The following is a 14,249-nucleotide window of genomic DNA, read 5'->3' as shown; positions in this document are numbered from 1 at the left end:
GGGGGGGGGAGGGTTAATAAACAACCCCTCTATACATTATGATCCTAATATTGTTTCCTTGGTTTTTTGCTACTGCTGTTTTTTGCCTCTGATCTGCTCAAATGTCTAGTACGTGGTACCAATGCATATTTTCCAAGTGCAAACACTGTTTTGAGAAGTCACAATTCAATGCACAGTTAGATGTGCGTCATTCTCCTGATTCCAGTAGCCTTAAACACACTTAGGGCCCAATCCTATCCAATTTTCCTCTGGTGGTGCAGCTGTGCCAATGGGACATGCGCTGAATCCTGTGGTGGGGAGGCAGTCACAGAGGCCTCCACATTTGTTCCCTTTCCTCATGGCTGCATTGCAGTTGCACCAGTGCTGGAAAGTTGGATAGGATTGGGCCCTTAGATGGGTGTCAGAATGTGGCCAATTTCTTGAGTCATTTTAATTGATAATTTACCTCATCCAGAGAGGTCAGGTGAAAAACAAATGAACCCCCACCCCAAAAAAAAAAAAATAAAATAATTCCAAAACAGAATGTAAACAAATTTAACTCATTAACATTTCCCAACTTGACCCTAAACCTCATAGGCCATCCCAATTAGATGGGCCCTCCAAAACAGGCTCAGGCTTGAACTATGGTCAGTTTATATATGTTCATAGGCTTTTCATGGCCAGCAATAATCCAACAATTTAACATATCTTTATTTGGGTGAGAAGACCATGGTTATGTCAAAGAATTAGAATCCATGTTGTTAAAAAGTCCAATGTTTCGTTTTGTAACTTTTTCAGAACTTCATCAGGGAAATGTGCCTAGACAGGACCTGTTACTAGAGAGCAAGTCAGAAACAGCAGTTAAAAAATCAGTACCCTCCAGGTGCTTAAGAATTCCATTTTACTGCTGCATTCTTAAAGCAAACTCAGCCTAATCACAGTATCCCATCTCTGCTGGAAACTGCTTCTGTATAAAGCTCTTTAATATCTGTTCTTTTTAGGATTGGAAGCCAGGTATTGTTAATATGTAGAGCCTCTTCTTTTCTGTTGATGTTTTGGGGATGCTTAACTATTTCATTCATTCAGTTTATTCATATGGTGTGTCTTTCTACTCGTATGTCCTGCCTTTCTTCCATAACAGGTGGTATGTATGGAGTTCCCAGAAAGTCTCCTACCGGCATTGACCAGACTCAGGCTTGCTTAGCTCCAGCAAGATGCTTGCCTCTTACGTCCTCCAATGATTCCCTGGGGTGTGTAGTTTGAGTTCCATCTGACTGGGACAACCACCAAAAGCGCTTTTCAAAAGCTGTAGATCAAAGGGTTCAGCAAAGGAGTGATAATGGTGTACGGGACAGCAATTAAGCGATCCTGTTCCACAGAGTGTGTGGAAGAAGGGCGCATGTAGGTGAAGATGGCTGTGCTGTAGAAGATGCTCACTACAGTGAGATGGGAAGAGCAAGTGGAAAATGTCTTGATTCTCCCCTTAGCTGTACGGATTTTGAGCACAGATGAAACAATGAGGACATAAGAGAGGACAATTAAGGAGACCGTTGTGATCATGATGCTCCCAGAGGTGATGAAAGTCACCAACTCAGTGAAGGAGGTATCAGAACAGGAGAGATGCAGGATGGGTGGGATGTCACAAAAGAAGTGCACAATCTCATTGGAATCACAGAAATCCAGGGTGAAAACAGAAGCTGTGTTGACAATGGCATTGATATTTCCAATAGCCCAGGAAGTTGCCAGAAGCCACATGCAGGCAGACTGGCTCATGAGCAGGGTGTAGTGCAATGGGTGGCAAATGGCAGCATAGTGGTCATATGCCATGACCGAGAGTAAGGCACCTTCTGTAGCTGCTGTGGTCAGAAAGACATACATTTGGAGTGCACAGCCAGCAAAGGAAATGGTCTTATCCCCTGACAAGAGGTCCCACAGCATCTTGGGCATAGTGGTGGTGATGTAGCAGACCTCTGTAAAGGACAGGTTGCTCAGTAAGAAGTACATGGGGGTGCAGAGGTGCGGGTCAGTCTGAATCAGACCAATGATGGTCAGATTCCCTGCCAAGGTGAGCAAATAGATCAAGAGTCCTGCAGCAAAGAGAAGGATCTGAACCTGAAGTTCCTCCGCCAGTCCCAGGAGAATGAATTCTTTCAGACTGGTTTGGTTTTCTCTTTCCATCCTTCAAATGACTTCGATCTGTAGACAATGCACCTGGACTACTTCAGAGCAATTCTGTCACTGCAGGAAGAGCTGTGCATTTAGGAGGAGGGGAAAACATGATAAGAATTATGTATCAAGGCACTTTACACAGGCTATAAGGGTCTGGTATGACTACACATATCTGCCACATACAGACTGTTGATCAATTACCAACCATATATACAACGTGGTTCCCAAACTGTGTGTCATGACCCACCAGGAGGTCATGATCCAATTTTTGATGGGTTGTGGCAGGTGCGCTGTGGTGCCACAAGGCTTTCTAGTACTGCTGCAAGGCATTCTAGGGTGTTACTGGGCAGCTGCAAGGCATTCTGGGGTGCTACCCACTTAAGGGCAAATATGCCCAATGATGGGTTTCAGAAAATGTATTCCTGCAATTAAGTGACACATACCTATACTGTTAAGTTGTGTAGCACATACCCTGGTTTTTCAACTCCCTGGATAGCCCTCCAAATTCCTCCAAGCCCTACTCCCCCTCTTTTCTCTCTTCCTTGGTTGTGCCATTATGCATTCCCTTTCCCTTGTAAAGATTTCCTCAAATCCTTACATTTAGGACCCAGTTATGCAGTTGAATATAGATTCAATCTGTTAAGAGAGTTTGAAGAGCTTCATATCTTAAGCCAGGAGAAAATAAGGCTACGGGGAGATATGAAAGCTGTTTTCATGTGTCTGAAGGGCTGTCACATAGAAGCAGGGGAAGTCATGCTCTCTGTTGCTCCTAAGAAAGAACTGGAACCAGTGGGTTGCAACTAAAGGAAAGTTGTAGGCTAGACATACAGAAGAATTTCTTAACTGTAAAAGCTGTTTGGCATTGAGAAAATCTGTCTCATGCAGTTGTGAGCTTTCCCCCATTGAACATTTTCAAGCAGAGGGTGAATGGCTGCCTGTCAGGGATCATGTAGTAGTTGCCTGCACTGAGCAGAGAACTGGACTAGATAACCCCTGAGGTCCCTTCCAACTCTATGATTCTATGAACCTTTAGTACCAGTGGTAGTAGTAGTGCCCAATGCACCATCAAGGGGAAGGTGGAACACAATGGGGGGAAGGTCCAAGACAGGCCTTTGCCCCAGGACCCTTTGCAACCAGGCACCAGCACTGTATATTTTGGTTCTCGCATTAGGAAATATTACATGCACTTTTTCCCCTCTTTTGTTTACAAGGCAAAAACGAACAAGCAAACCTTGTCAATTCCACTGCTAGGATGTTGTCAAGTGGTGATTCTGAAGTCCATAAATGAATTTTCATTTCATTTCTGTGCCTTCTTCCCCCATCCACAGTAATCCACCGTGTCTTTTTGAAGACAACTAACCCCAACCAATTGTTAAGATGTTGCAACTATTTCTAACCTCCCTGTGCATCAGTTGACATTAGTCCTTTTGAGAATTCACTCTAGTCATTGAAACTATCTCAGCTGGGAGATAACAATAAGGGGCCAAGTGGGGAAACATTGCAATCAGTAGATAGGATACAGTGTTTTATTCTCACTTTATGTTTCCCAGCTGTACATTTAAAGCAACAGAAAACTTCAAAAATGTGATTGAAGTGTGGCTACTTGCAGAAATCTTGAAAGTCCTATCTGATGGTCTGAGTCAAACTTGATGAGTCATGATGTTCCATGTCTCCTCTCCCTATTTTTTTTTTTTAAACTGAAATGCACTCTTGTAAGTTCTCTTGCCATTGGTTGGCTTAAAAATTGCCTCCCCAAACTTATTTTCTCTCCTTGAAGAAAAAGATACAGGGCACTGCACATTTTCAAATGTGGGTGGAAATGAAGAATGTATCCTGGGTAATGTCATTTTTAGTGGCTATAACTTAGGTAGAGGAAAGGGGTTAGAGAGCATCTCCTCGCCCACATTTCCACTCACATTTCCACAGCCTTCCAAGAACAGGTTTCATTTTAATAAACCATTAGGTAAAAAAAGACAAGGAATGCTATTTTGTCCATATCTAGTTTGGCCCTCAATCAGAATATCCTGTTACAACATTGTTACGCAGGACCAAAGAGACTACTGACACCAATGAAAGGTTTAAGGCCTTTATTGTTCGGAATGGAACCTTAACCAAATGAAAACATAAGAACATAAGAACAGCCCCACTGGATTAGGCCATAGGCCCATCTAGTCCAGTTTCCTGTATCTCACAGCAGCCCACCAAATGCCCCAGGGAGCACACCAGATAACAAGAGACCTCATCCTGGTGCCCTCCCTTGCATCTGGCATTCTGACATAACCCATTTCTAGAATCAGGAGGTTGCGCATACACATTATGGCTTGTACCCCATAATGGAATTTTCCTCCAGAAACTTGTCCAATCCCCTTTTAAAGGCATCTAGGCTAGACGCCAGCACCACATCCTGTGGCAAGGAGTTCCACAGACCAACCACACGCTGAGTAAAGAAATATTTTTTTTTGTCTGTCCTAACCTGCCCAACACTCAATTTTAGTGGATGTCCCCTGGTTCTGGTATTATGCGAGAGTGTAAAGAGCATCTCCCTATCCACTCTGTCCATCCCTTGCATAATTTTGTGCGTCTCAATCATGTCCCCCCTCAGGCGTCTCTTTTCTAGGCTGAAGAGGCCCAAACGCCATAGCCTTTCCTCATAAGGAAGGTGCCCCAGCCCTGTAATCATCTTAGTCACTCTCTTTTGCACCTTTTCCATTTCCACTATGTCTTTTTTGAGATGCGACGACCAGAACTGGACACAATACTCCAGGTGTGGCCTTACCATAGATTTGTACAACAGCATTATAATATTAGCCGTTTTGTTCTCAATACCCTTCCTAATGATCCCAAGCATAGAATTGGCCTTCTTCACTGCTGCCGCACATTGGGTCGATACTTTCATCGACCTGTCCACCACCACCCCAAGATCTCTCTCCTGATCTGTCACAGATAGCTCAGAACCCATCAGCCTATATCTAAAGTTTTGATTTTTTGCCCCAATGTGCATGACTTTACACTTACTGACATTGAAGCTCATCTGCCATTTTGCTGCCCATTCTGCCAGTCTGGAGAGATCCTTCTGGAGCTCCTCACAATCACTTCTGGTCTTCACCACTCGGAAAAGTTTGGTGTCATCTGCAAACTTAGCCACTTCACTGCTCAACCCTGTCTCCAGGTCATTTATGAAGAGGTTGAAAAGCACCGGTCCCAGGACAGATCCTTGGGGCACACCGCTTTTCACCTCTCTCCATTGTGAAAATTGCCCATTGACACCCACTCTCTGCTTCCTGGCCTCCAACCAGTTCTCAATCCATGAGAGGACCTGTCCTCTAATTCCCTGACTGTGGAGTTTTTTCAGTAGCCTTTGGTGAGGGACCATGTCAAACGCCTTCTGAAAGTCCAGATATATAATGTCCACGGGTTCTCCCACATCCACATGCCTGTTGACCTTTTCAAAGAATTCTATAAGGTTCGTGAGGCAAGACTTACCCTTACAGAAGCCATGCTGACTCTCCCTTAGCAAGGCCTGTTCATCTAAAACACAACCTAGTTCCAAATTCCCTGAGGACCTGAGGCAGGCAGGCAGGCACTACGCAGGCAGGAGGCAGCAGGACTTGAGGCAAAGGGGCTAGGTGATTGCTCCCTGGTTCTCTGTGTGGCTCTTCCAGGGGCTCCTTGTTGCAACTCTCTCCTCAGCTCAGGTTTCAGCTCTCAGCAGCATGGTCTCTCCCAGCTCAGTCTTGAAGCTCCTCTCAGCAAGGCTTCCCTGGTGGTCTATTCCAAGCCCAGTCTTGTGCAGCCCCTTTTATAGGCCTCTGCACGCAGCAGCCTCTATCTTCTCTCTACTGGTACTGCAGCCTCCTCTCCTGCAGCAGTTTTCCCTCAGGTCCTCCTCAGTCAAACTCAACTTTTTTACACATAACAACATCATCTGTCAACATTGATCCTTTTCTCCCAATGTACAGCTATGCTTCTTTATACAGTGTTTTCACTTCAAACCAACCACTTTTGGAAGATTTTGTCATCGTGTCAGCCAAATTTCTCATGGTTCCTTTGGTCACTGGTTGCTGAACTCAGCCCTACCAATGAGGGCCACCTTTAAATGACCATGAGCAATAGAAAGGCACAGACCACACACAGACACCAGGGTGAAGCTGAACAAGAACAAAGATTTTTATTGAGAAAGAGATAAAAGGTAAAGCTTTGATGTATAGAACAAAGACCCCAAGGACATACACCTAGGTATTCCCCTTCCTCAACCCTCTGCTGGTCAGGCTATTGAAAGGGAAAGGTAAGCATGGTTTTGCCCTTTGGCTGGTAGTCGGCTGCTGAAAAGTTGGATCTTGGGGCAGAACTGTTTCTGGTTGGGAACTTGGACTACAGATAGATGTATGGGTCTTGGCTGGAGCTCAAGCGGCCCTCAAGACAGGTAAGGTCTCTCCCTACAAGCCTTCCTCCTGGAGACTCTTCACCAGCCTCCTTCCTCTGCCACCCACAGAGAACTGGGTGCCACGAGCTGCAGTTTGCTGTCCTTTTTATACGCTGGTCTCCTGGAAGCTTCCAGCTGTGCAGCCAATCAGAACCTGCTTATTTGCATAACTGTCACCAACTGTCTGCAACTGTCAACAGGATGGGGATGAGGAGGAGGGTTTAACTCTATATTAACCAATTCCCCCCCCACATGGATTTTTTTGACTTCATAGTCTTCCAAGTGAAGGATAAATATACTTTTTAAATAGTATTTTCTTCAACCATTTTTCTTCATTTCAGGATTCTGCAGTAGCTATTTTGGCACCTGAGCAGCCTCATGTGCTGGGCAGTGTAGGATTGGGTTGTAAGGCTGCAATCTTATCCACAGTTTCCTGGGAGTAAGCCCTATTGACTATAATGGGACTGGATTCTGAGTAGATATGCATAGGATTGGGCTCTAACACCTCCTACTGTTCTTGTAGAAAGTGAAAGACCTGCACACAGGTTGTTCTGCTGATGTGTGTTTGTGTAACTTCAGGACTTATTGCCCATATATTGTTCCAACAGACTTTAACTGCCACTTGGAAAAGGGCAAGACATTTTTGCCTCAGAGGGAAGAGATTTAACTCTTTTAAAGTTACTTATCTCCTCCTTTACACTAGTTTACGAGGGTGGCTAGAAGATGGCTACCAGGACTGTACTATGCTACAGTGTGCCCTTGGTGAACCCTGTCATTCTCCTTTAATTTAGACAACTAGAGTCTTTTTGTAGAACACAAATTTGCTCACTCTAATGATCTACCGCGCAATCCTATTTTGCGCTGGAACAGGCAGGCCAGGAGGCCTGTGTTGTATCCAGAGCAAGATTAGGGCCAGAATCGGCTCAGCCAGAGGCAAGGGGAAGCTCTTCCCCTTACCCCGGGTAAGCCACTACAGCCCGAATGGATCTCCTCAGACCTTCGCCACCTCAGGAGGTGGCACAAGTCTGAGGAGAATTGCATAACTTGGAGCCACTCCGCACTGCTTGGGGAATTGGGTTGGGATTTGGCATAACTGCCGGGTTCAACCTTGCCTCCCGCTCGCTGCCCACCCACCCCCTGGAACACCCTCTGCCCATTCTCCCCCCACCCTGGAACGCGTCCCTCCTACCTCCTCCCCGACTCCTTCCTGCCCTCCCCAGATCCCTGTGTTGCCCAAGCTCAGCTGATGCAACCTTCCTTCCCCATGTCAGCATGGAGGCTGGATGCAGCGTCTGTGGGCCAGTGTGTGCTCAGGACTCACAAGGAAGCCAAATGTGCTTTATGTCACATTTGCGACTCTTCTGGGCTGGCACAAGGGACTTGCGTCAGCACAGGACACACTCAAGATTGTGTTCTTAAACATTAACTCAAGATGTTCCAACAATGTATCTTTCTGCATGTAAGTGCTGCATTCACAGTTGAAAGCAAAATGTTGGGCAACATGCGAAATTATGCTTTAAACTCATCCAACCATGAAAGCCTTAGTATGTTAGTAATATATTTTTCTGTTATTTACAACATTGCCTGTCACTAAATTTACACTGCTACCTCCCAATGTTAAACATTATCAGATGTTCCCATCAATTTGGCAGATACCAGTATACAAGTGAGGGATGTTTTGTCATGGGTATTGTTGCAGAAATGGCTCTGATCACAGAGGAAATACGTCAGCGGAAACCACGTCCTGGAAGGGGTGGAGGGTGGGCATGTGACCCCTCTAGGAACTGCTCACGAGGTCCCTGACCACGTGATGGAGGTTTCAGAACGGCAGGACCAGTGGGGAGGGTGGTGCCCGAAGGGCGCCATTTTCTGCACTGCCCCCCGGAAATGGGGTGCCATGTGTTCCCAGTAGGAACTCCCCTCGGGACCCCGGACCAATAGGATGGGGTTTTGGGGCCCACGGGACCACCTGCGTGGTGTGGAGGGTGGTCCCGAGGACATGCCAGGGCATGTCTGGACGAGGGGGAAATTTAAACCACCGGGAAGAGGGGAGAAGCCCTCTTTCTCTCGCAACCAGTAGAGACTTACCACAACAAACAAGCAAAAAAAATAAAAAATAAAAAATAAAAAAAAATGGAGAGACCCATGGAACTTGACTTGCCAGAGTGCTTTGGACTGGGGAGACCCATGGAACTTGACTTACCAGATGGCCAGTGTTTTGGGATGACAATCAATTTTTATAACCAGGGGCCAGAGGACATGGAGCAAAGTACAACAGCACCAGAATGGTTGACACATCAGAATCGTGCTTTAGAGCCAGAAGATGAGACAATTGTTGACCCCATCAGTGTGGAAAATGATTTATCCCAAGAATTAGAGATGGGTGCAGGACCCTTTTGGCCAAAACCAATGGTAAATATACACGCTTTACAATAAGTGCTTGTGACATAGAAGGGTGATGGGAAGTGTGCTTATAACGGGGGTGTGGGGGGTCTGTGGATGTTTGTGCTTATGGATCAACTATACATTTTTTTATAACCAGAGGTTGGAGGAAATGGAGCGCAGGATGACAGCGCCAGAATGGGTGACATACTGGAGTCGTGCTCTAGAACTGGGAGAAGCAGAAGCAAGCATCCCCCCGCTTGTTGGGGTACACACGGCGGCTGGAAGCCGGGAATTAGAGGGGGATGCAAGACCCGGTAAATATATGGAGGCTGAAGTTTGGGGCAACGTATTGGGGCCTGCTATTCCATCGTGTATATTGTGTGTTGAGAGCATTTTTTCTTTGTCTAGAAAGATGAGCTGGTTAGAAGTTTCCAAAATCTGTCTATTGGGGAGCCTCTAGGACAACCGTGCAAAGGCCTTTGCCCCTGAATGACCTGTTGTGGCAAAAGGAGAAGGATCACCTGTAAATAAAAACATTTTACAACAGACACTTGTGTCCATATGTGTGCTAGTCAACAACATGGCAGATCAAATTTTAAAGAGCATATATTATTCACCAGGGTCAGTCGGGAGCTACGGAGGGGTGAACCCCATCTACCAGGAGGCTAAAAAGCAAAGTAAATCACTGACCAGAAAACAAGTTAGCACATGGCTTTCAGAACAGGATGCTTACACACTGCACAAACAGGCACGAGTCCATTTTAAAAGAAACAAGACTATTGTCTTGGGAGTGGATGCACAATGGCAGGCAGATTTAGTGGACGTGCAGCAGTTATCTAAGTACAACAGCGGCCACAAGTATATCTTAATGGTGGTGGACATACTGTCTAAATATGCATGGGCTAGGAGCCTAGAAGACAAAACAGGAAGGCAGGTGTCTGGGGCTTTTCAACATATCTTCAAACAGGGAAGAATACCTCACAAGTTATAGACTGATTCTGGCACAGAGTTCCTGAATAAGCCTGTAAGGGAGTTACTAAAAAAGCACAACATTCACCACTTTGTTACCAACAATGAAGTCAAAGCTGCAGTTGTGGAGCGTTTTAACAGGACTCTGAAAACAAGAATGTGGAGATTTTTTACAGCTAAGAACACATTCAGGTATATTGAAGTGCTGCCACAGCTTATAAGGAGCTATAACCATTCTTTCCACAGAACAATCAAGACACGACCCGTGGATGTTAACAAATCCAACACACTATCTGTCTGGAGAACAGTTTATAGAGACAGGTTACACAGAAAAAAAGCTGCTCCCTTGTTCAGAAAAGGAGATCACGTACGGGTCTCCAAGCTCAAGGGGGTTTTCGAAAAAGGTTATGAACAAAGTTTTACCACAGAGGTTTTCATAGTTGACCAAGTCCACCACAAAGCAAAAAGACCTGTATTCAGGTTAAAAGATTATTCGGGGGACCCAATTGTTGGGACATTCTACCCTGAAGAATTACAAAAGGTGAAGAACAAGGACCAGGTTTACAGGATTGAAAAAGTTTTAGCAACGAAGGGGCGGGGTAACAAAAAGCAACACTTGATGAAATGGTTAGGCTGGCCTGACAAATTCAACAGTTGGGTTGCGGGTACAGATCTGCGTGAACCTGCATAGGTGAGAAAATGGGGGGAAATGGATTTTATATCACCCTACCTAACAACACATGCGCTAAGGTATTTCCTCAGAACACCAGCGCCTCTTTCACCACACAGCTGGCATGACCCCTGGAACTGACGGGGGACTGGGAAGTTGGATTAGCAGAAATACATTACCCACACAGCTGGAATACAATCACTGAGGATGCAACATTTGAAATTTCTAATGGGATGAAGAAGAGGGTGTTTTTTCTACAAAGGGGCTATTACGCATCCATACCAGAGCTGCTGGATCACATGAACAATGCCATGCAGGCCCACGAGGACCCCCCGGAAATGGTTCTGCACAGTGCTTTTTTTGTAAAAGAAAAGGTGCAGGAACTCACAACTTGTTAATCTTTTATTTATTTATTTATTTTTAAACCATTTTTTATTGGAGAAATAAAATATTTTTTATGTGCTTCCCCCTAAAGATGAACTTACTTCTGAGTAGACATGCATAGGATTGGGCTGTCAATCTCCACATCCCCTTCCCCCTAGCTACTTTTTCTACACATGGGGAAAAATACTGTACAGGTGCACTTGTAGCATGTAGTGTGGCACTACTTCGAGGAGAGGAAGCAGTGAATGGATTCCAAAAAAAATGGTTTACATGAGTTCCATGTAGTAAAATTACTCTAAGCAACTGTGGGAGTAAGAACAAAAAAGGAATTCTTACACGAGAGGGGTCCTTAGGTGCACATAGAAACAGCTACGTTTGCAAACAATCGATTAAATATGGTTTAATTCAGGTATCAGAATACTCTGTGTCTTTGGGAATGTGTTTGGCATGCAATTGTATGTTCTCTGCTGCCCTGAGCAGCTGCTGTGCATTGCTGGAGAGGAGCTGCAAATGCTGGCTGGCGGAGGGCATGCTTGTGGGGGAAGGATGAGGAGGATCTCTGGCAAGGCTGAACAGCACGTTGTACACACATAGAATCCCTTTTCACCTGCCCATAGCATGTGAAAAAGGGTGCAGATACATATCTCTGCCAGGATTAAGAGCCCAATCCTAGGTATGTCTACTCTGAAGTAAGTCTCTTTCTAGTAAATGGAGCTTACTCCCAGGAAAGTGCCTAGGATTGCAGCCTAAGAGCCCAATCCTATGCATGTCTACTCAGAAGTCCACTTTAGTGAATGGGGCTTACTGTGGATAGGATGGCAGCCTCAGGGCCCAATCCTGTGCCTGTCTCCTCAGAAGTCAGTCCCATTAGAGTCAATGGGGCTTCCTCCCAGGAAGGTGTGGAGAGGACTGCAGCCTCATAGCCAAAGCCTATGGCCGTCTACTCAGAAGTCAGTCCCACTAGAAGCAGTGGGGCTTCTTCCCAGGAAAGTGTGGAGAGGACTGTAGCCTCAGAGCCCTTCCTCTGCCTGTCTACTCAGGCTGCAAAGCTATGACACTTTCCTGGAGTAAGCCCCATTGAACACAATGGAACTTACTTCTGAGTAGACATGCATAGGCTTGGGCTCTCAGGCTGCAAGTCTATGCACCCTTTCCCAGGAGCAAGCCCCATTGAGCACAGTAAGACTTACTTCTGAGTAGTCATGCCTAGGCTCATGCTGCAGATTGGCACGGGGGCTGCACCAACCAGCTTCCTTCCTCTCCTCCGCCAAGCCAGTACCTGGGTGTTCCATGGGTGCTGCAGCCCATCTCCCTGGCTGGCTGGCTGGCTGTATTTCCTCCTCCTCGGCGTGTGTCCCCCGCACCCTCCACCGGCTATGGGGATCCTGCCCTTTATAGCAACTATTACAGGGCACAGGTGGGACATGGCCTCCCTGGCTACCAAGGCGCCCCTGTTATGTATGGGGCAGGGGTTGGAGGGGTATTCCGAAGTCTTTTTTGAAAAGCTGTTCCCCTTTTGAGAAGGGGGTTCGAGATTATCAGGCCCCACGTAAAAACAGTGGCCCGGAATATTGCCAGAGATGTGGTGGGAAATGTTTCTCAGGCCATTTTGAATAAAGTGAATACACAAGAGGGGGCCGGCCTTGTGTATATGAAAAGAAGAAAAGGGCTTAAAAGGAAAGCAGCGCAGGCGCAGCTAACAGGGCCGCCGCGTCCCTTTAAAAGGAAGGCTAAAAGGCGCCAGGTGACACAGAAGAGGGTGGCAAAGAGACAGCGGGGAAGAAAGAAGGGGCGCTCCAGAGACATATTTTAACCCAACATGGCTTTATTCATGGGGCTTCAGAAGAATGCACTAAATCTGAACTGGACCTGTTCCAAATAGCCCCTACACAGACCAGTGTAGAAGGAAGCATTTTTATCGAGGTGCCCCCTCTGGCAGCTGTGACAGAGTCTGCACCACTTGAGTTTTTCATAGCTGGAAATGGTGAAGACTACATAGACTTGAATAATACGCTATTATACCTGTGCTGCAAAATAGTGAAAGAAGATGGAACCAACATTGCCAGGGCTGCAGAGGTGGGGCTGGTGAATTACCCGATCGCAGCCATCTTCAGCCAGCTGGATGTGACACTAGGAGACAGGCTCATAAGTCAAAGTAATAATTGCTACCCTTTTAGAGCTTTTATTGAGTCTGTCTTGAATTTTGGGGGTGAGATGCTTTCGACCCAATTCTCTGCAGGGCTGTTTTACAAAGACACCCCAGGGGAACATGAATCAACAGTCCTGGATGGGGATAACCAAGGCTTTATTAGAAGAGCCGCCCTGACTGCTGAAAGCAGAAAAATGGACCTCCTGGGGCACCTCCATGCAGACTTGTTTTTTCAAGAAAAACTACTGTTAAATGGGGTGGACGTGAAAATCAAGCTCATGCAGAGTAAAGACGCATTCTGCCTTATGAGCGATGATCCCGGCGTGCACTACAAGCTGCAAATCCTGACTGCATCACTGTTTGTAAAGAAAGTCAGAGTAGCCCCAGGTGTACGTCTGGGTCACGCCGAAGCATTGCTTACGGCCACAGCCAAATACCCCGTGGATAGAGTTTCTATGAAAATTTTCAGCATTGCTGCTGGAAGCAGAATATCCAATCAAGAAAACCTATTCCTGGGGCAACTACCTAAGCTTGTTGTGGTAGGCCTTGTGGATAACGATTCATTCAGCGGCGCATATGATAAAAACCCCTTTAATTTCAAGCATTATGACATAAACTTTTTTGCAATTTACCAGTCCGGACATCAAATCCCAGCAAAACCATTTCAACCTCGCTTTGATGAAGGAAACTGCGTGAGGGAATACATGAGCCTGGTTCATGCATCTGGTAAACACGTGAAAGACAAAGCCTTGTTAATTAACAGAGAAGTTTATGCAAGAGGCTATACCCTGTTTGCCTTTGATCTCTCACCCGATCAAGAATGTGGCAGTCACTATTCCTTGATTAATACAGGGAATCTGCAGGCAGAAATACGGTTTGCCAGGCCCCTCCCACAAACTGTGAATATGATTGTATATGGTGTTTTTGACAATATTATTGAAATTAACCATAGGAGGAGTGTTTTGTTTGATTATATGTAAAGATGGACACGCTGCAGTTAACACGCCTGATGGATACAAACTCCTACACCAGGAAGATGTTCAAAGGTGTATTTCCTTCTGACCAGCTGCCTAAAAAGAAACTTCTGCAGAGACCACTGGGGCTAGTGGTCAACACACATC

At 45.9% G+C, this 14,249-nt stretch overlaps 2 protein-coding genes across 2 annotated transcripts; one reads left to right on the top strand and one right to left on the bottom strand.

Annotated features, from left to right (window-relative positions):
* Positions 1 to 1,278: 1,278 nt before the first annotated feature.
* Positions 1,279 to 2,157, bottom strand: LOC136651124 (olfactory receptor 5F1-like). Its single transcript, XM_066627275.1, has one exon. The coding sequence runs from the start codon at positions 2,155 to 2,157 to the stop codon at positions 1,279 to 1,281; it is 879 nt and encodes a 292-aa protein (XP_066483372.1).
* Positions 2,158 to 8,830: 6,673 nt separating this feature from the next.
* LOC136653070 (uncharacterized protein F54H12.2-like) lies at positions 8,831 to 14,108 on the top strand. The gene is made up of 3 exons (XM_066629995.1): positions 8,831 to 8,983; positions 9,114 to 9,270; positions 12,862 to 14,108. Exons 1-3 carry the CDS (start codon positions 8,831 to 8,833, stop codon positions 14,106 to 14,108), a joined length of 1,557 nt encoding a protein of 518 aa, XP_066486092.1.
* The last annotated feature ends 141 nt before the right edge of the window (positions 14,109 to 14,249 follow it).

Source organism: Tiliqua scincoides, chromosome 5 (assembly GCF_035046505.1).
Source record: "Tiliqua scincoides isolate rTilSci1 chromosome 5, rTilSci1.hap2, whole genome shotgun sequence".
Taxonomy (NCBI): Eukaryota; Metazoa; Chordata; class Lepidosauria; order Squamata; family Scincidae; genus Tiliqua; species Tiliqua scincoides.
This window is presented reverse-complemented; position numbering and strand designations above follow the sequence as displayed.

Excerpts from the sequence above, each read along its gene's own strand:
- LOC136653070 (XM_066629995.1), top strand. The coding sequence starts at position 8,831 with ATGGAGCAAAGTACAACAGCACCAGAATGGTTGACACATCAGAATCGT. Across the intron at positions 8,984-9,113 it reads CCTTTTGGCCAAAACCAATG|AGGTTGGAGGAAATGGAGCG; the intron begins GTAAATATACAC and ends TTTTATAACCAG. Across the intron at positions 9,271-12,861 it reads AGAGGGGGATGCAAGACCCG|CCCCTACACAGACCAGTGTA; the intron begins GTAAATATATGG and ends TGTTCCAAATAG.
- LOC136651124 (XM_066627275.1), bottom strand. The coding sequence starts at position 2,157 with ATGGAAAGAGAAAACCAAACCAGTCTGAAAGAATTCATTCTCCTGGGA.